This window comes from Girardinichthys multiradiatus, chromosome 2 (genome assembly GCF_021462225.1).
Source record: "Girardinichthys multiradiatus isolate DD_20200921_A chromosome 2, DD_fGirMul_XY1, whole genome shotgun sequence".
NCBI lineage: Eukaryota > Metazoa > Chordata > Actinopteri > Cyprinodontiformes > Goodeidae > Girardinichthys > Girardinichthys multiradiatus.
In genome coordinates this window covers 24,676,530-24,697,989 of record NC_061795.1, presented here as the reverse complement: position 1 = coordinate 24,697,989, position 21,460 = coordinate 24,676,530, and the positions used below count along the sequence as shown (strand labels likewise).

General features: G+C 38.9%; 1 protein-coding gene and 1 non-coding gene across 6 annotated transcripts; both read right to left on the bottom strand.

Annotated features, from left to right (window-relative positions):
• Positions 1-7,641: 7,641 nt before the first annotated feature.
• On the bottom strand, positions 7,642-20,007 carry kif23 (kinesin family member 23). 5 transcript variants are annotated; one of them, XM_047388014.1, is made up of 24 exons: positions 19,739-20,007; positions 19,442-19,508; positions 19,180-19,308; positions 17,995-18,100; positions 16,955-17,091; positions 16,746-16,858; positions 16,479-16,655; positions 16,291-16,335; positions 14,490-14,602; positions 14,095-14,216; positions 13,879-13,981; positions 13,727-13,806; positions 13,536-13,655; positions 13,290-13,449; positions 12,169-12,330; positions 11,926-12,092; positions 11,670-11,843; positions 11,373-11,570; positions 10,819-11,160; positions 10,415-10,648; positions 9,598-9,686; positions 8,465-8,537; positions 8,045-8,115; positions 7,642-7,961 (listed from the first exon to the last, which is right to left on the bottom strand). In XM_047388014.1, exons 1-24 carry the CDS (start codon positions 19,750-19,752, stop codon positions 7,946-7,948), a joined length of 3,012 nt encoding a protein of 1,003 aa, XP_047243970.1. In that variant the 5' UTR covers positions 19,753-20,007; the 3' UTR covers positions 7,642-7,945. The 5 variants fall into 5 exon arrangements, with proteins under 5 accessions (XP_047243970.1, XP_047243976.1, XP_047243985.1 ...); XM_047388020.1 differs by having other exon boundaries at positions 16,479-16,640; XM_047388029.1 differs by lacking the exon at positions 16,291-16,335.
• Positions 14,345-14,442, bottom strand: LOC124861701. The gene has a single exon (XR_007036720.1). It is a non-coding gene; the product is annotated as a Z30 small nucleolar RNA (small nucleolar RNA).
• Positions 20,008-21,460: the final 1,453 nt, after the last annotated feature.

Here is a 21,460-nt window from a genome sequence, read left to right as displayed (position 1 = left end):
AAAAACTGTGTAAATTAGCAATAGATCAAATGGCCACAGTGCCTTGCAAAAGCATCCATACCATTAATCTTTCTCATATCTTGACATGCTACAAGCATAAACTGCAATGTATAAATGGTATTTATTTTGGGATAGTTCAAAACAAAGTGGTGCATAATTGTGAAGTCAATGGAAAATTTTACATGTTTTTTTTTACAAGTAAATATTTGAGAAGCTTCACACACGTTTGTCTTTAGCCCCCTTGACTCAGTACCTGGTAGAACCATCAATCCCTGCAATTACAGCCAGAAGCCTTTGAGGCATGTCTTCACCAGCTTTGCACATCTTGAGACTGAAATATTTGCTTATTATTCTTTATAGAATAGCTAAAACTTTTTCAGATTGTGTTTCAATTTTTGAGACAAATTCTCAATAACATTTAGGTTTGGACTTTGACTAGGCCACTGTAACATACATGTATGCTTTGAACGTAACCATTCTAGTGCTCTGGCTGTATGTTTGTCATTGTTGTCCTGCTGGAAGTTGGACCTCTGCCCCAGTCTCAAGTCTTTTAAAGCCTCTAACATGTTTTCTTTAAGGACCTTCCTCTATTTTGCTCCATTCATCTTGTCATAAACTCTAACCAGTTTATCTGTCCCTGCTAATGAGGAGAGCCCCCATGGCGTGGTGTTGCCATGTTTTATCATAAGAATGCTGAAAAAAAAGCTATTTTATTTTTTCGCCTACATGTAACATGGTGTATGTTACATGTAGGCGAAAAAATGAAATAGCTTTTTTTTTTTTAGCTTTTATACAAGAATAGTTTTTCTCCCACTACACTTCCATCAAGGCCAGATTTGTGGAGTGTACGACTAATACAGTGGGTGTGCTGATTCTCTTCCACCTGAGCTTGGATCCCTGCAGCTCCTCCAGAGGTACCATGGGCCTGTTGGCTGCTTCTCCTATGAGCTCTCTCCTTGCATGGCCTGTCAGTTTAGGTGGATGACCATATCTGGTAGGTTTTGGAGTTGTTCCAAACTCGTTCTATTGTCAAATGATGGCTTGAACAGTGCTCTGTGAGATGTTTAGAACTTGGGTTATAGCCCAAACCTGCTTTAAATGTTTCCACAACTTTATCTTTAACCTGTCTGCTGTGTTTCTTGGTAATCGTGATGCTGTTTATTCACTAGGCATTCACAAAATTTCTGGATTATACTGAGGTTAAAATGCATACAGGTGGACTTTATTTAGTGAGGTAATTAATTGGATGAAGCATATTTAATTGAGGTGTATCAGCATAAGCAAGGCTGAATGCTAAAGCAGGCCACACTTCTCAGATTTTTATTTGGAAAATAAAAGTCTATGCTTGTCATTTTTCTCTTTTTCATAAATGACCACAGACAGGATCTTCAGATGTATATAAATACAAAATGATCTTTAGACGTCCTTCATTACATTTTTATTTGCAGCCAAACTTAGAGACTTTAATGATATCTTTAAAAAATAACTAGATTAATATTCTTTAAGGATTTTTGAAGCTCTTTCCCTTGGATTTTCACAGCTTTTTCTCTTTTTTGTCCAGTACCTGACTTTAATTTAAAGGAATGTTTTTGTTGTTTCTGTTGTTTTTATGCCTCTTAACATTGACCTTTGCATCATTCAGCCATGAAAATGTTCCTATGCTGAAAAGATGAAACTGTGTGTGTTCACAGGTAGCAGAAAATCTAGCCAAGGGCACGTTTTGTATTGGATATTTAGGCACTTTCTTGCAATACAAACTATGTTGGCATCCCTTTAGCTAAAGCTTTGTTTTAAAAAAAAAAAAAGTACAAATACCATTTTAGAACAAACTATTTCAATCACACAGAGCTTTTACCTGATAACCTCCAGGAAGTGGATCAGTCATTCAGATTATGCTGGAGTTTTTCATATTTTCTAAAGATAGGACTTTGCTGTAAATAGTTTTAAGGCATGACATTTCTTCTCTTGTCCCCCATTTGTCAGTTTTCCCCATTTTTAAGTGCATAATTGCAACATGTCCTCATGGTCATTTACAAGGACCAGACAGCAGAAAAGCAGCCAAATTTCTAGGAAAAGTAAAAAAAAACCTGATAAAGGTTTGGAGGACGTTAAATAAGGTTCACTTTAAAAAGGATACAAGAAACTCTGGCTCCTTGTATGAATAGTATAAAGAAAACATGTTTTGTTTAAAATGTTTGCACTGAATTGTAGATGTCTAAAAAAGGAAGACTTGCCTTAATATATTTGTGGTGTGCTCCACGTGCTCCAAAAAAAAACAGGTCAGAGTTTTCAAGATATAGTCACAGCGAGAACTTTCATACACGAGTCAAAACTTTGACAATCGACACATACCAGTGTGGTCCTTGGCAAAGTTGCTGAACCTGCTAATTTTTTCTGCTTCTAACTCATGATTTACAGAAACCAATTGTTTATTGTGCTCCAATATATCAGCCTTAAACTGTTATGGGCTGTTGAATATAATTAACCGAATCTGTGTGTTTGGTCATCTGGTTTATGTGTATAATTTAATCCAAATGTAATCGAGAAACTTTTAAATATGAAAGGCAAAAGATTGAACAACACAAATTTGAATCACATGAATTATTAATGGCCCTTATTTACATTGTAGATTGATGCGAAAATGATTTTATCCCATCAGTGCCAAAGGCTGCTTAAGACCTCTTCATCAGAGTCACTCAAGCAAAGAGTCAATAAAACACTGCAATTAGGCCCGCTCTTTAAAAATCTGAGGCAGTCTAATTAATTGTGTACTGAAGTGGAAGAACAGGAATCACTCCAGCAAGCTTTTGAATACTGACAAAAAAATCATAATTCATAAGCCTTCTAAGCTTTAAGCTTCGAAAGGCAGAATGATGCCTTCTGAGCATAAAGTTGGATGAGTGGCGTTGTCTATAAGATGTTTTTTTCTGTATTTTCAGGCCTTTTATTGCAGCTTCCCTCAGGTGTCTCTTTTGAAATCGCTGGTCAGAGGCTCATCAGGAGTTTGATAATAACATCTTTCTAAAGCTCACACCACTTGGCCATGGAGGGCCCTGTGGTGAGGAGCTGTGTATAATGTGGTGCAGCACATCAAACAGAGCCTGGTCAAAAAGCAAAGCACTCAATATCTCGTAGAGGTGAATTTAATGGCCGCTGGTCACACTGAGCTCTTGACCCTCTCTGAGAGGCTCCGTGTTAGTCACTCTCCAGTGCTTTCCAATTGAAACCCTGCCAGACTGGCAGTAGATGAGCTTTCAACCATCTACTCAAAGCTTGTATGACTGTACCCACTGGCACATGCTGATCAGAACACCTGTGATGTTCAGCTGATGAGACGACTCAGCTGAATGCTGCGAGAGGAACTCTAATTTTCTAACACAACTGTTTTTTTTTTGTTTTTTTTCCCTTTGAACACTGAAGTGACAGAACTGCTTGAGAGCCTTCAGGCCTCCAATGAATGAATGCAGAACTTGATTTATTAAAGTTTCTCAAACCTATTTCCAACACTGGCTGTCATGACGACGATAAATTCCAATTAATAATGTTTGAAAACTCCAGAAACTGGCTGTATTATTGGGACTGTTACTTTTACTATTTTCTCTACGGTTTGTTCCATGTGAGCATCAATGAATATCAATACATTTTAAAATATGAATAAATGCAGTGTAGTTCAGTGGTAAAAAACCCACTCCAGTATGTAAACTAGGTTGTCTTTCATAACAAAATGTTGCTCCATTTTCAGCAGCGCTCTAATATAAAACATAAATGAACATTGATGCGATTTTTTTGTTTTTCTTAAAAAAAAAAAAAAAAATCTGCTCTGTTTTGTTGAAGTTTTCATTTCTTTGCTTACAGGTTAGTTTTTTCATGCTGTCCTGTGGTGCCATCTAGCGGTAGCTAATGATATGGATGTCTATTGTGTTCAGCCTTATACAGGTGCATCTCAGGAATGGAAAATCATCGAAAATGTCATATAGAAAACTGATTCATTCCACACAGAGATATTTCAAATGTTTGTTCTGGTACTTTGATGATTGTGGATTAAAGCCAATAAAATCCCTAAATTCTTCACAAAATTAGATCACATAAATTTGTTCCAACAGCATTTTAATACAGAATTGCTGGCTATGTGAAAGCTAAGCCCCTGATAATGCCACAAGGTTAATGTCTCCAGATTCAATTGTGTCCATTCATTCGAGGAGGAAAAAACGTCCACAGTAGTCCGATGTAAAAATAAAATAAAATAAAAGTTTATTCCACAGTTTCATAGCATCTTCTTACAAGAGCATACAAAGGCATACCGGCCCCATTTTCCTTCAGAATAAACGAACTACGGTAGAAAAACCTCGTGGCTCTGTACCAAGCTGCAGCACCTACTTCTGCAATACCATCTAAACTCTCCGGCGCTGACCCTCCTTCCCATAAAATCACGAAGTCCCGAGCTCAAAATTAGAAACCAGCCTTTTCTCAAAACCTGTTCACAACAACACCCCAACATATAAACATGAACGTAATAAAATGATTCTACTTAAATTTGAACCCTAAATTTATTATGAAATTACTATTTAAACAAAATAAGGTTTAACAGCTAAATAAATACTATATATAAACTTACTTAACTTGGCTCCCACATACCGACCACTAATTTGTGACCCAAACACATAATTATCAATTTAAACTTGTGGAGCCAAAGTATTCAAATGTGCGTCATACAACATAAAACAAACTGATGAGTCGTTGTGATTACTTCAACCTGCTTCCTGCAAAAGGCAAATCTTTGTAATGGTTCTGTCCAGTGTGCTTGTCTTGGTTGTGATTCTTACGTGACGCACTATTCCTGTCCTCTCTGAAATGGTTTTGATTACTTTTCCTGTAAGCCAGGAGTTGCATGGGGCTGTGTCGTCAACAATGAGTACGATGTCACCAACAGCAAAGTTGCGAGATGAACGGATCCACTTTTGCCTTTCCTGAAGTAGTGGCAAGTATTCTCTTGCCCAATGTTTCCAGAATATTGGCAAAAGCGAATGATTACTTCTTCAGCGTCTGCAAGGTTCTCCATAGTTAGTTTGTTGGTGTCCACATGAAGCAGGCTGCGCTTGAAACCTCTCGTGTCCCTTTCAACTTCTGACTGAGCTTCAACTGCATTAAGCTCTTTCCTTTTGTGACACAGTTGCAGCAAAATCTTCACTTTAAGCATCCATGCAACCACCCTTTGTAGGAAATCCAACACTACATCTTCACATTCCTCAACTGTGTGAGCACAGACCAGTGTACTCTTCACCTCTGGGTCATCTGTAGTCAGGTCTCCAAAGGGATGCATATTTTCTGGCCATTCATCCTTGGATTTAACGAGAAACTCCGGCCCCTGTAACGAGACATGATTATGAGTGAAGCTCTCTGCCTTGAGTCCTCTTGAAGCAACGTCGGCAGCATTCAAAGAAGTGTTGACATACCTCCATTGCTGCGGATTGGAGCACTTCAGGATGACATCCACACGGTTAACAACGAAGGTGCGAAACCTACTTGTTTGGTTGCCGATATATTTAAGTACCGTAGTACTGTCTGACCAAAACCCCAATGGCTGGAGTGGAAGGTGTAATTCTGATGTCAGAACCTTGTCCATGTGGGCTGCCTAGTTGCAGCGGTAAGTTCCATACGGGGAACCGTCATGGGCTTCAGTGGGGCCACTCTTGCTTTCCCCAACATGAATGCACAATGAACTTCGTTACTGCTGTTCTTCTGTAGCAAGTAACTAACTGTACTGTAGCCCTCTTCGCTGGCATCAGCAAAATGTTGCAGCTGGTCGTAAACTGACTCTCCAAAGCCTACTGGTTTAAAACATCTTGGAACACTTATGCTCTCCAGCTGATGGAGCTGGGTCTTCTACTCAAGCCACTTATGGGCTAAGTCTTCTGGCATGATGTCATTCCAACCAATTTTCCACCTGCAAAGCTCTTGCAGAATTTTCTTAGCTTGCAGTGTGACTGGTGACAGGATACCCAATGGGCTGTAGACAGAACTCACAATGGAAAGAAGGTTCCTCTTAGTGGGAACTTTGTCAGGCATTATAATCTTGAATCTGAAGCTGTCAGACTGTATGCACCATTGAAGTCCCAAGGCTTTCTCTATGGGAAGCATGACCCGATCTAGGTCGAGCTCTTTAACCTCTGATGCCCCCTCCACTTCTGGAATAGCGGACAACATTGCTCTGCTATTACTAATCCATTTGGTGAGTATGAATCCGCCTTTGTGACATACTGCTCTCAGAGTGTGGTTCAACTGCACAGCTTCATCTTCTGAGCTAAGAGACTTTAAACAATCATCTACATAGAAATTGTTTAGCACTGTGTCAAATGCTTGATTGCTGGCCTGGTCACGGTTGTCTTCAGCACACTTGTGCAGAGCAAAGCTGGCGCAGGTTGGTGACGAAGTCGCACCAAAAATGTGAACCACCATCTTGTACTCCTCCATTTTCTGAGTTATGTCTCCAGATTTCCACCAAAGGAAACGGAGATCAGAATCTTCTAAAATAGTTTTTCTTTTGAACAAACCTTTATTTTTCAGATTAAAATTGTTTTTTTGAACAAACCTTTATTTTTCAGATTAAAATTGTTTTTCTTTTGAACAAACTTTTATTTTTCAGATTAAAATTGTTTTTCTTTTGAACAAACCTTTATTTTTCAGATTAAAATTGTTTTTCTTTTGAACAAACCTTTATTTTTCAGATTAAAATTGTTTTTCTTTCGAACAAACCTTTATTTTTCAGATTAAAATTGTTTTTCTTTTGAACAAACCTTTATTTTTCAGATTAAAATTGTTTTTTTGAACAAACCTTTATTTTTCAGATTAAAATTGTTTTTCTTTTGAACAAACTTTTATTTTTCAGATTAAAATTGTTTTTCTTTTGAACAAACCTTTATTTTTCAGATTAAAATTGTTTTTCTTTTGAACAAACCTTTATTTTTCAGATTAAAATTGTTTTTCTTTCGAACAAACCTTTATTTTTCAGATTACAATTGTTTTTCTTTTGAACAAACCTTTATTTTTCAGATTAAAATTGTTTTTCTTTTGAACAAACTTTATGGCCCCAATCTAGCTCCATATGCAAGAGCCATGTTCATCACGTTTTGAGAAAGATGTTAAATATGCTGTCAGATGGATTAATCTCGTATTTTTCAGCCTCTACTGTGCCCTTAGCTTTCTCTTCAATCCAGGTCAAAGCTGTCTCAGCAAAAGCCTTAAACAAATCTCGTAATGAGGAGGCATAAAATGCTTCAAAATGTCCTTATAGCTAGCTGCATTTACTTTAGATTTTATAAAAACACAATGAACCAACACCAGCAGATGTCATGAACCCTAAAATCTTGGAAAACCTCACACTGGCATCAAACAGCTCGGATTCTGTGCCTCTCAAATCTCCCTCCAGACTCTGGCCTTGATCTTTAAATGAAAAGGTGTCCAACTGCAGTCCTGCGTGTTTTAAATGAGTCCCTGGTGCAACAGAGACAATTCAAACGTCTGAAGTAGCTCATCAGTGAGCATAACTTATGACTGAGATTAACCTTTTTCGTTGCCATTATATTTTATTAACCCTTGCTTTACCTGTATGTTTTACGCTAATGTATGAATTTCACACACATCGATGCTTCAAAAGGAATTTTATTCCTGAGTAAATCCAGAATGAAATAAATGTGATCATTTAGACAAAGTGAGTGGTAGACCAACATCACCGTGAACACAGTCAACATTTGCCACAAGTGACTTTCAGAACAAAACCATGTTAAAAACACTTTGGTGACCCATATCTATAAATCCTTTGCATATATAAAAAGCGTGGAAAAAAAAAAAAAGGTTAAATATAAAACAAGTTCGGATTATTGCACAGCAGCCAGGTGAGGACAGGAGAGGGGAGTAACTGTATAACTGTTGAAGCTACCATTAGCTTTCAGGGTTTTCTGCGCCTGCAACAGAACAGAGTGAATCAGACATTTCCTGCAATATGAACAAAACCATCTGTTACTAATCTTGGATGCTTGCAGCTTACTTTGTGATCCCGTGATGCTCAAATCCAGGTCCCATGTTTGATCCGGCCTTCATCTCCAAGGCCACAGAGCACTGGAAAGAAAAGGAAAGAAATGGACCAGAAATTAAACTCGACTTAGATTTTACTTTGAATTTTAAGAAGATACCAGCTGAGATGTGCTTAGGCAGCATGTTACAGAGAAGCATTGTTTGGTGATTGGGTTTATTTTAATTTCTGCTACATTAGTGAGGTTTAAACACTCTGGATAAAGTAGAGTATTTTATTATGCTTCGATTTTTTTCCCATTCATCCAACATGTGCTGCATCTAAACAGACGCTGCTGCTCACTACTTTCTGCTTGTGAAAAACTTCACCTTCAACCTAGATCCAAACTGGACCATTTAAGAATGACACACGTAAGAGTCTTTTTTATTCCTTTACCCGTGTCTCCACATCAGTCCAAGGACCATCTGTTTGATCTCCACTTCTGCCTTCTGAAGATTTCCTTTTTCGACTTCAGAGGGGGAAAAAAAAGTGACAGATTTGTTTAGTTACTATTTCCACTAATAATGCTCTCATCTTTCCAAAAATACACACATGCTTAATTTGGAAGTTCTGAAGTACAACTTGGCCAAACTACTTTCACACTATCTGTTATCATTGCCCAGCTTAGGTTAAAGTTAAAATGCTTTCACTAAACAAAAAACACCTTTAAATTGTAGCTGAACAATAGTAGAAAAACATGCAATTGTGAAACTGCTGGATGTTGTCATGACAGAATTGGTTGCGATTAAAACCACATTTTCCGGTCAACATCATCCGTCTGAGGATCATCAAGAACAGTGAGAGGGTTTCTAACTTGCCTTAAATACATCCTTAGCATAAAAAACATGAATCTATAGGGTTCCTACACCTTTTTGACTAAAATAGAAAATATATTTTCAGACATTGGAGTGCAAAACAAAAATGAGCTTGTTGGGTTTATCATCTGTAGTTCTTATAAATCACGAAACAACATGATGCTCAAGTGGGCTTCAGTGTGATGAGGTCCACTGGATTATCAGTAGCTGTTGGCAAATTAAATCAACTCAACTTTAAAATCTATACACCTGGATCTGTCAAATCTGGACATTTAGCCTACACTAAAGACAGACTATTTAAAGTAGGACAGCTGTCATTTCTTTCATTCAACTGGGGACCCAAAAAACCATTTTTATTTTCAGGATCAGTTTTTTCTACCCAAATTCATTTTGTTTATTTTATTTTTTTAAACAAATGTGGTTACATCCTAAAAAGTATAACTAAGAATAAAATAGGGGAGAAATTTTGTGTTTTAGTGAACAGAATAAGGGCTAAAGTCTGCAAACTCAAACATTTTCCATACTAATTCAGAACTTGAAATACGATCAATGCAATTTCATACTTTTCCAAACTGGGCAGGAACATTTGAAACCAAACCCAAGCAGCAGTTTTGATATTGTGCACCAAGATACTACAATCTCTATCTGATAAATAAGCATCTGGACTTTAAGTGGTGTTAAACAATGAAATAAAAGCTGGTATTTTTCTGTCACCTTTGGACGGTGGCGAGTTCCTGTTTAAGCGTCTCGATGTCGGTGAACTGAACAGCTTGGCCTCCTCCTCTGGTTTTAATCACCTCCCCCTGAAACATTAGGATCAGTCAGTCAGTCATTTTCTACCACTTATTCCATAGTGGGTCACGGGGAAGCTGGTGCCTATCTCCAGCAGTCTATGGGCGAGAGGCGGGATACACCCTGGACAGGTCACCAGTCCATCACAGGGCAACACACAAACAACCACGCACACACTCATTCATACACCTAAGGGCAATTTAGAGTGACCAATTAACCTAACAGGCATGTTTTTGGACTGTGGGAGGAAGCCGGAGTACCTGGTGAGAACCCACGCATGCACAGAGACAACATGCAAACTCCATGCAGAAAGACCCCATGCTGGGAATTGAACCCAGGACCTTCTTGCTACAAAGCAACAGTGCTACCAACTGCGCCACCGTGCAGCCGCATTAGGATCAGTTAAGTTATAATCAACTTTAATTAGTAGCAAAATAAACATAAAATAGTCTCACAAAAGTATAAAGACATCCCAACGTAAAGACAATCAGTTAACTTGGGAGGAGGTTTGAAGACAGGAATACCACAACATAAAAGCCAAAAATGTCAAACTTAAATTTGTTTTTCTGGAATTCAGAGTTAAGATTTCAGCCAATTATAAGATTTACAGATTTCTTCTTTATTTTATTCTCTAAAATAATGACAGTGAAAGTAAAAACTTCTCTCAGAACATAAAACTGATGTCAACCTGGGTGAAAAAGTAAACGCATGAAATTCTTCCTGCTGCGTTTTACTTGACCTTAATAAGTTTGGTCTGTATCTCGCCGTCGGAGGCGACCTCCTGATGTGTCAACACGTATCTGTCGCACTTGGAAAGGGCCTTCTCGTTGGGTGTGGACACCTGAATGGCGTTGGGGATGACGGGCTGCAGGACTGTCCCCAAGTCGAGGCTGGAGGACGGCTTGTGGTCTACCCATTTCTCAGCGCCAGCAGAACGGGAACGACGGTGGAGAGGACGCACCGGTGTTGTCGTCTGCTCGGATAACAAGTAAAATGATTCAAAGTAGAGCAAAAGACACGTAGAACCGCGTGAATAAAATGAACATCCTGAAGCCTGAAAAACAGGCCCAGTTTCACTAAAAGAAGCACAGAGAATTTTGTCTTTATTCTTCAACTTGATGCTGCTGCAGCTATCTCACTGACCCTGTTGCTTCTCTCGTCTATCAAGTCAAAGACAAAAATGGGGGAGGGGAGACAGGCTCCTTCCTGTCTACTACAGCACTCTCCTCCTCTCCTGGGTCGACGGGCTGAAGACCCGACAGGAGACTGGATTCTTTTGGGGGTCCTAGAGGACCTTAAACCCTGCCTGTTGTCTGGAGCTGCCCCCTGCTCCAATGAGGACACAGAATTGGCCACTGATAAGGAACAACGGCTGCTGGGAAGAGGGCATGTGGGTCTTGGGTTCATCTCAACTTCCTCAACTCTAATGGCTCTGACTGTAGGTGACCCTGGCACTGGACTGACCTGAGGAGACTCAACAGGGCTCTGAGGAGCAAAGTGAAAAGGCAAGGTTAGAGACATGATCAGAGGAAAAAATGTATATATTCAATAAGAACACCTGCACATTCTCCCAACCAGAACCTTGGCAAAAAACAAACAAACAAAAAAAATCATTAAAGTCAGTGATAATCTTAACATTAAAAACCATTTTCAACAACAAAAACAAAAGTGAGCCAAGCACTAAGAAGTCAACTTACAGGAAGAGGCGACGGTGATGCTGATCTCTTTGTTGGGGGCCGCTCCTCCCTGGAGGGCCGCTGAGGCTGACGCGGTGGAGGATCCGGTCGACCAGGAGTCTTGCTCTCTGTTACTATAGCCTTGAGTTGTTTCAGTTTCTCATCTTTTACCCAGAGCTTGTTCTGCATCTCAAGCTGCATTGCATTCACACGCCTCTCCTGCACAACAGCAAGGAGGTTAAAGTGCCACTGTGGTCACAAAGTCTGTCTTTTCAAAGTCCAAGAACACTCCAAAAGCAACGCATTGTTCCAACTTACACATTCTTTCTCCCACTTATGCTGCGTGTCTGAGACCATGCCCTGCATGCGCTGCTCCATGCGTCTCTTCTCAGAAAGCTCTCTCTGCATCCTATGCGCTCTGGTTTCCAGCTCCTGCTGCAGGGAACGCTTATCATCCTCATAGATTTTAGTTGTTTTCTGTAAGATGTCGATCTGGAACAGAGTCATGTCAGAACTTTAGAAAAACGAAAGAACATCTACACACCAGTAGTGTTTAAAAAGGTTAAAGAAGAACCTTGTGTTCTTGCATTTTGTTCTTCTTCTCTAATCGTTCGATCTCAGTCTTGTTACTGTGGATCACTTTGTCTTTCTCTACAAGTCTGCCATTGTGTTCGTGGATTAAATTCTCTTTGGAAATGAGATTGGAGTCCAGTTCTTGGAGCATAGACTTCATCATGATGGCTAAATTGAGAAGAAATGGAGGGTGAGCCAAAACAAGACACAGATGGCTTGTGAGAGACAAGCTGTGCGAAGGCACCTGCTCTGTTGTATTCTTCAATCATCATCTGCCGGATCCTCTGTCTGTTCTGCAACGCTTCAATCAGCCGGGGCAGAGTGATCTCATCGTTCGGGTCAGTGAGTTCACAGGAGGGCAGAGGCGGCAGGCTCAGCACAATGCCGTTTACAGGAGAGAACCCATCTAAAGAAACAAAATATGAACTTATGACACACTGTTTCCAAAACCACTGTCACGTCTGCCTGCATACTTCAGTGACATCCCATTCCTAATCTACTGGGTTTCAAATGATGACAGCCCACCGTTTGCAGATATAACAGCTTTTAACAAGGTTTAAGAGTGTGTTTATGGGAACTCTTTACCCTTCTTCCAGAAGAGCATTTGTGAGGTTAGACACTGATGTTGGACAAGAAGGCCTGGCTCAGAGCCTCTGCTCTAATTCATGCCAAAGATGTTCTTTCAGGTTGAGGTCAGGGCTCTGTGCAGATGAGTAAAGGTCTTTCACACCAAACTCATCGATGTTTGTTTTCTGGAACTTGCTTTGTGCACTGTCACACAGCCGTGTTGGAACAGGAAATAAGTCATCTCCAAACTGCTGCCACAAAGTTGTGAGCGTGAAATTGGCCAAAATCTCTTGGTATGAATTAGGAGCTCCTTTGACCAGAACTAAGCCCAACCCCTGTGTGGTCCCAGACAACTGCTCAGGCTTGTTTTATTTGTAGATAAATAAGAGCTTCTATTTATTACTTTTTGTCATGCTAGAGGCAACCCCCATATAAAATTAGTTCATACTTGAAAGTTATGGAAGCCACATCCTATAAGATGGATGAATGAACAAATGGATAAACAGAGGGATAACTGGATGTTTAATAAATACTACTTCAGGATTTAAACTTCTAAAAAGTAATAAATGAATAAAAGCGCACTTTTCTGAACTGCGGTCCCCATAAACATCAATACATTTGAAGGTGGTATGACCAAACTGGTTTTAGGTTCTCTTTGATTAAACGTACAGTTAGGGAGAAATTAATAATGCAAGTAAATATTGTTTTATATAAATATTAAAAAAAATAAATGTTATTACATCAGTAATTCAATCATGCCTTTTAGCCCATTTGGCTTATAGGGTGTAGTATTGTTACCTCGGTCTATTGGACCACCACGCTCCTCCAACCTGTGAGACAGCTCCTCTTTAAACGCCTGGTTTCGATTGCGGCGTCCTGGAGTGAAGCCACAGATGGGCCTATCCACTGGACGAGCCACCTCCACCTCCTGGGTCATCTCCGCAAACCGCATCACCAGCTGCACAGAAAGGAAGTTCCTTTAATAACCAGAAGCAACTTTTAACCATTTCAGAAGGACACAGTGAATTTGTGGGATCAACTTGCCAGCGTTTCCTCATAATCATCTGCCTTGGGGTTGACGCAGACGACCATTCGGACTTTTCCTTCTCCGTCAAAGTAGTTTTTAAACAGGTGGGTGACCTTGGAGTCTCTGTAAGGCACCATCTATAACAGAAAGTCTATGTTACCTGCAAGTTTTGAATGTAAATATTTAGCTTTAATCTGGCAACACCGACCTTGTTAGTGCCGCACATTTGGTTCTCCCGAAGTATTTCGATGCACGTCCGCAGATTAAGAAGAGACTGATTGATGTTTCCTGCGTGATAAAAAGTATTAGGTGGAGCAGAAGATTACTAGGTGTTAAATCTCATCTTCATGTTTAACAAACCTGCTTCACGTATCCGTGTGCCTTCAGCTCCCGTTCTACCAGTGCGCTCGCTTCCTGCCAGGTCAACCAGACACAGCTGACTGACACTCACCTGGTTTTTGTCCTGACAATCGAAAGGAGGAAAATCTAAATCCATTGTGCTGATTTTAACTCAACACCAGGAGGATTTTGAAATGTGGACTAAGCTCTGGGAAAAGAGGTTTGGCTGCGGCTCACCTGGAGAATGTTGTCACCATCTGCATCCAGAGGTGCCTGCGCTAGCTTGATGATAAACACACTGTGTGATCGGCTCGACTCTCTGTTCAGTCGAGTGTTTGCAACCTTTCTCTTCTTTTGACCTGCAAAAAGAAAAAAACACATAAATATAACAAATAATTCTTTTTTTTTTAAAATTAAATTCAAATTAAATTCATCCCAACAATTTATTGCACAAAACTTTATCCAATCCTTCCAGCTGATCTAAAACCTGCTCAGAGAGAAGATTAACCAAAGTCACTTCCTGGACAGAGCCGACCCGGAGACCAGCAATTCCAGGTCAGTCGCATCTAAAAATCATCACTGCAGTGTCTGTTTTTCAAAGCACGTTTCTGGATCTCTACAGCAACACTCACCTCTCCAGAACACCTGAAACGCTTCCTCAGCAGATTTGACTTCAACCTCCATACACCCAGCCACGTACATGTTGTGATTCTGATCTTCTCTAAGGATTTTCGATTGAGGCGCTCTACACCAATAGAAAAGTTAGGAAAGATTGTTATTCACTGAGGTGGAAGAGTATCTTTCTATCATGCAACAGGTGCAGAGCACGAAGCACTACATGCAGGTAGGTGTCAGGAGAGAGCTTCAGACACAAATAATGATCAAGCAGAAAGAAACATGAGTTTATAGACAGTTGTGACACAAAGCAAAGGCCACAGGCAGATAGTGGGTCATGTAAGGAGACAAAAATCAACTCAGAGTCATCAGATTTACACACTGAGTGATTGTTTACAAGCCTCTTGGATTTAAATAATCCGGGTTCCTGCACATGTTCCAGTTCAAGACTTGGCCTCCCCTTCACAATTCTGTTAAAACTTTCATTGTTCCCCGTTTTCCTTTGTTTATCTGGACTAAAGCAGATCAGCTCTATTTCAAATATCAATAACTATTAAATGTGCCAAATCTGGACTGTATTATACTACATTAGTACAGATTCAGGTTTCATTGTGATCAATCTAATAGAAATTTCATTTAAATGGAAATAAATGTAAAAAAAAAGTACCTACGTTTTTAATCTTCTAGATAATAGAATGAATAAATTTTGGAAATATGTAACATAAAAAAATGTCTTTTTTTCATACTTAACCAGACATGGATAATAGGAACCCTGATGTATAAGAGAGCTCTCTTATACATCAGGGTTTCTATGTCAAATACGTTCATATCACAGGTACATTTAACAACAGTAATAAGGGCTGTGAAATTAATAAAATTTATTAATTTATGCTCCAAGCCCAATTTTTAAAAACACCCCATCTTTTTATAAATATTTTTGACATCTTCTGCTTTGCAAATATCCTCTTACTGTATACCGTCTCCAGACTGGTTTTTCAGAGATCTTTTAGTAGCTGAACTGAAATGTCAGCAACTTGCTTGGTCAAAACAACATGGTACCATTTATTTGTTCCTTCTGAATTTATTTGATAAATTTGAACATTTTAATATACTTTGTAATTTAAAAACTGTGCACATATATTTATATTATATTGTAGATATGTTTATACTGTTTAATTTGTATTGTATTTCACCGACTACGCCAAAACAAATTCCTTGTATGTCCAAAAACGTACTTGGCAATAAAGCTTTTCTGATTCTGATTTAACTCCAATATAAAATAAATTTTTCAGAGACTATGGAAGTAAACTGTACAGCTAACTTTATTGGTGTTTAATTTTTACATAATATCCAACATTTAAATACATATGTGGTTATTTTAAGGGCTGATTCAACAACGAGGTTTCAGGGAAAATTTCATGCCAATGGCTACTTTGTTTTCTTGACTTAACAAGTAATCACTTTAACTAATCATGTCAGTATTGGCCAGAACCCAAAATAATTTTGATTATAACTTTGTTCCATAGTCAAGCAGCCCCCAACATTAATCTTGTAGATTCTCCTAAAAATATGCAAAAAAACAAAAACAAATTTGGCACCCATTATGGACTCGGGTTTCAACAAGGGACTAATAAATATTTCTTGCACCTAGCTGGGTGTTTAGTTTGCACTATCCAGTACATTTGGAAAAATGTCTCCATTTCTACTAAGGAGGTCCCTTTCTACTTTCTAAAACTCCACATATGTGTGACACGACAGCTCAACTAAATCATGCAGCTACTCTGATGTCTGTTGGATGAGTATTCACTGGCAACATACATGAACTCAGTGTTCTGGCGCACAGGTGTGCCTCCACCATTCCACCTAGCAAAAAGAAAACACAAAGGTTTTGTCCTCTAGCTAGTCTGCCATGAAACACCTTCATAAAAGGTTCTATACAAGTCAAGCATGATGCTTAAACATACATTTTAAACAAAAGGATACATGTTTTTATTTTAGAAGCTTACTTTGGTTTTATTGCGTCTTCCTGCGTTTCCTCCAAGAGGTCATAGATGTAGTTGTTATAGATTTCAATATAGGAGACAAAGACACTGTAGCTGCTGTCTTCATCCACACCGTCTGCTTTAAAAGCCTCCTCTGGTTTGAGCATGTCGCCAATTTCAGGATCTCTAAAGGTAGGATGTCTAAAGGTAGGAAATTACACACGTCCTTGATATTTGCTTTTTCAGCTGTAAAGTATTGATGTGCAGCTTGTTCTTTTCTACATCATTTACCTGGAGGAGGGAGTTTTAGGAACAATCAAACTGTTTTCCCGTCTCTGACGCTCCAACAAAGCATCAACTTCACATTGAATCTCCATACCGTTTTTATCATCAGTCTTAAAAACCTGAGCAAAGTAGATTCAATTAAGCAACGTTTAGAAAATATGGTTGTAGGTGATGTGGACTCAAAACAAAACATGATCATTGTGTGCTGCTCTTACATATTTTTTGGCCTGAAAGGGGCCGACGCTGTTGAAAATCATGTCGAGGGAGCGTGGCAGCAAACCGCCCTGACCTGGAGAGCCAGTCATGGTGAAAGTCTTCCCACTTCCTGTGACACCGTATGTGAAGAGCAGACCTGCAACAAATAGGGTATATCATCAGCCAACACTGAACTTAAACAGAAGAAAAAGCTGAAGATACCTAACGGCATTGTAATGTAGGGACACCTGGACAACTGAGGAGGCGTAGAGCTTTCACCCGAGAAAAAGAAAAACGGCTATCATCACGTCATAAAAAAACTTTGTAGTCCTAAGAACATATTTTTCATGTTTGTGCAGTATAATGTCACATTATCACAACGCACATTTATGACATCTTTTCATGTTCATACAATATTTATATTGCATGAACGTGATCATTATCGTGCAAATGTGTGGTGGTGTAGTTAGCATCATAGAGCTTCCCTTGCCCCTTTCAGTTGATCAATGAGAAATGCTGCCACCTCAATCGGATCAGTCGATCTTCATCCCATACAGACACCCTCTGCGTTTTAAGTTTCTTCTCAGTGTCAGTATTAATATCACATTAAAGTCCAAGCTGCTCAATTACAGCAAAATCTCTCCATGGCTCAATCCAAGCATAAAATACAAATTAATCAGTTCCAGTCGACGAGAAATTTCCTCAACCACTTACCTGGACTGCTACCGTCTTCATCATGTAAAAAGGTAAACATAATGATGAAACAATAAAATATATCATGGTTTAATGTGAAAGCTTTATTGTTCTAACACTATAATTTTCTTGTTTGTACGATATATTGACCACATTAGTAACTTAATTTGTATATTGTAATAATGAGATATTATATTGTACAAATATGAAAAGTATAGGGTTAGAACAATAAAGTGTTTATGTTATAACGTGATATAGCTCTATTTTTTATTTGCTGGTGTGGCGGCTCTATGCTTCTGTGGACAACTCACCATTAATGCATATTAAAATTGACTGTGTTGTTTCTGGGGTTGAGCTATGCCCTTACCGTTCTTTCCATTAATGAGGTCAACAACAAGAGGTTTGGCAACGTGCTCAAAGAGCTCCATCTGCGATATAGAAACTCCAAATACTTTTTTGAAGGAGTATTGTGTCTAAAAAGCAAAACAGATTAATTAATATAAAACAAAAACATGATATAATTGATTGTGCAAAAAACAAGAGATTTATTCCTTTTAAAACAATTCAAGTAAAAAGTCTGAACAGCTTTCCAATTTCTATACACTATTTACAGAATGATGAATCAAACAGACATTTTTTGGTAGACCTAAAATAAACAGCTTGTTCTTCTAGTTTGGATTTATTTTTTTATTGATTAAAAAATTAAAATAAAATCTAGGCCAAAGAATAGATAAGAATTCTGCTGACTTGAGTCCTTCAAAATTCACATTAAATACAATTATATATATCCAAGACCAAAGCAAGTAGAGAACGCTACCACCGCCACTCTAGTAAAATGCACTCTTGCTACATAATAGCTAGTTCATGAACCTAAAGAAAAAGGAGGAAATAAATGTGATCAGTCTGTATAAGAACCTAGAACAGCAGTGTAAACAATGTGTCTATAAGGTGTTATGATCTCTCTGCTTTGACATATCATCGAGATGTTACTATTCTGAACGATGTAATATCATCTAATTGTCCAACCTTAACTGCATATAAAACCTACGGTGTTCAAAATGCATAATGGCTGTGCTATTGATAAATTTTGTGAGTTGCTTTCTGTAATGGCTCCAAATAATTTGAAAAACAGCTTTTATAGGTTACACTCTGGCAAATATACTCAGTTTGTGCTTTACATGCAACAAATGCAAGGCATTTCCAAATTCCACAAGTAATCCACTTAAACAGATTTCAATACCGACCCATTTAACTGAGATTATGATATATTTCCTATATTCAAACAGCCCTGCACAGTTTTTCTGTGCACACTTAAATATAAAACCAAAAGGTACTGTATATTATGTGATTCCTCTGTGCTGTTTTGAACCTAGAATAGATACATATAAACATTCATGCGTTTGAAATAGTAACTTTTTAGACAATGTAACTAAGTTCTATGCAAAGCAACCAAAAAGAATCCTTGGAAGTCTGAACAACTTATTATTGGTGTTGATTTCATTGACCCGCAGCAGTAATGCAAAAGGTACACCTGCATGGCTGGATTAGTTACCTCTCTATATTCCCCATTGCGGTTTACTTTCAGGCCCTCAGGTGCATGCAGCTGGACGGTGGTGCTGCTGATCACCTCAATGCAGCACTCCTCGTCCTCCGCAACCAGAGGCCGCACACGTAGATACACCTGAGATAAACAAAAACAAAATCCTATTATTCTTGCAGAATGCCGTCCGATTACAAGCTGAAGACGCTACGGAGACATCCCTTTTAGTAGTTCGCCATATTGAAATGCCCCTTTATCAACCTCGGATACTTACCCCAACTGGGTCTTTCTGGCTGTTAGGAGGCTTTTTAGGAGGAGGCCGTCGGGGTGTTTTACACTTCCTGATAGTGAAGGAGACAATCCATTACATTTCAGTCCAGCATATGTAGTTGGAGTGATTTAAGACAGTAATTTGTAATGAGTGGCTACTCCGTTAACTATCCCGCAGCTAAGCTATCAGCCAAAGCCTCGACAACAGAGAACAATAGGTGGGCATTTGGAGATAACACGGTAAATATTAAAAAAAAAAAACTAGACAGGCGATGTGTGGGGGGAAATAAACTATACTTACGCTTGTCGGTTCATTGTGAAGAGCAATTTGCTTTAGTTTGACCGTCTCTGTTCCTCTAAATTTGAATCTTCCCTCCGCCTGATTTCAGACGGACCTTTTTCAAAACGAGCCGAAAGCAGCCAATAAGATCCCAGAACAAGAAACACGTGTTTCCGCCGGCACTTCCGTGTCTTCGATGGTAAATACACGGCACCAGACAAAAATGTAAAATATGTAGGGTCCTCCGTTTAAAATGACATGAAACATCGGTGTACGTTGACGTAGCAAATGGCGCAACCTGGGTGCCTAGCAACTGATAAACAGCATTGTAGAATTATCAGCAAGTCCTGTTATGCATTATTAAAGTTGTTATGTTACTTTGAAGAATCAAAGAATAACAAAATTATATATTTATCAGAATCAGCTTTATTGCCAAGTTTGTACATACAAACAAGGAATTTGACTCCGGTACACTTTGCTCTTTTGTTCTGTTTTTGCATTAAAGAATATACAAATTTACAATGTACAATATACAATGTACACATATCTAATAGAAAAGGTGCATTTGCAACATCTGTATGCTGTTGTTTTGTACTCTATTGAATGTTCATCAGAGAAACAGCCTGGGGGAAGAAACTGTCTCTGTGGCGGCTGGTCTTAGTGAACAGTGCTCTGTAGCGGCGGCCTGAAGGTAAAACTCTGAACAGTTTATGTGCAGGGTGTGTGGGGTCTGCAGAGATTTTAGCAGCTCTTTTCCTGACCCTAGACCTGTATAAGTCCTGGATGGAGGGAAGGTCAGCCCTGATTATTCTCTCTGCAGTCCTGATTATTCGTTGCAGTCTGGACCTGTCCTGTTTTATGGATGAGCCAAACCACACTGAGATGGATAAAGACAGGACAGACTGAATGATGGCAGTGTAGAAGATGACCAGCAGCTCCTGTGGAAGGTTGAACTTCTTGAGTTGCCTCAGGAAGTACAATCTCTGCTGGGCCTTCTTTCGAACAGTGTCTATGTGTGAAGACCATCTCAGGTCCTCAGAGATGGTGGTTCCTAAGAACCTGAAGTGGTCCACGGCCAATACAGTGTTGTTGAAGATGGTGAGGGGGGTGTATGAGGGTGGTGTTCTCCGAAAGTCCACCACCATTTCCACAGTCTTGAGTGGGTTCAGTTCAAGGTAGTTCTGACCGCACCAGTGTACCAGCCAATCCACTTGCTGTCTGTATGCAGACTCATCACCGTCCTGGATCAGTCCAATGACAGTGGTGTCATCTGCAAACTTAAGGAGTTTCACGGACGAGTCTGATGAGGTGCAGTCATTTGTGTACAGGGAAGGAAGGAATTCAAACTATTTATGACAGTGCTTGTCAGATATAGCCTTTTACAAGCTTGGACAAATACAAATATACTACACAGTAAAGTTTTGATAAGTCCTCTATCATATGCCTTATATTATTTTATCAACAAAAACTACTAGGAAATACAAAAATAAGCTGAACTACCTAGGAGGATATAAACATTAAACAAATGTATAACCTAAACAATCCAGCTGATAAGAACTAACTAGAATAATGACTGAATACTGAATCATTATTCTCATTTTAAATCTTACAGTCGTGTATATATTGCATATCAAGTTGTGACTTAATGATAGGTTATAGGATAATTGAATCATTATAACATATTAATGAAATATACCTAGAAAAATTGACAAGTGGTGTACATATGTATTAAGCTCAATTTTA

Bases quoted from the DNA above. Each gene is read 5' to 3' on its own strand.
- kif23 (XM_047388014.1), bottom strand. The intron at 12,331-13,289 runs GTAACAATACTA...TTGTTTCTTTAG, and splicing joins TGGTGGTCCAATAGACCGAG to ATGGGTTCTCTCCTGTAAAC. The intron at 8,116-8,464 runs GTAAAGGAATAA...TTTTCTTTCCAG, and splicing joins GGACTGATGTGGAGACACGG to TGCTCTGTGGCCTTGGAGAT.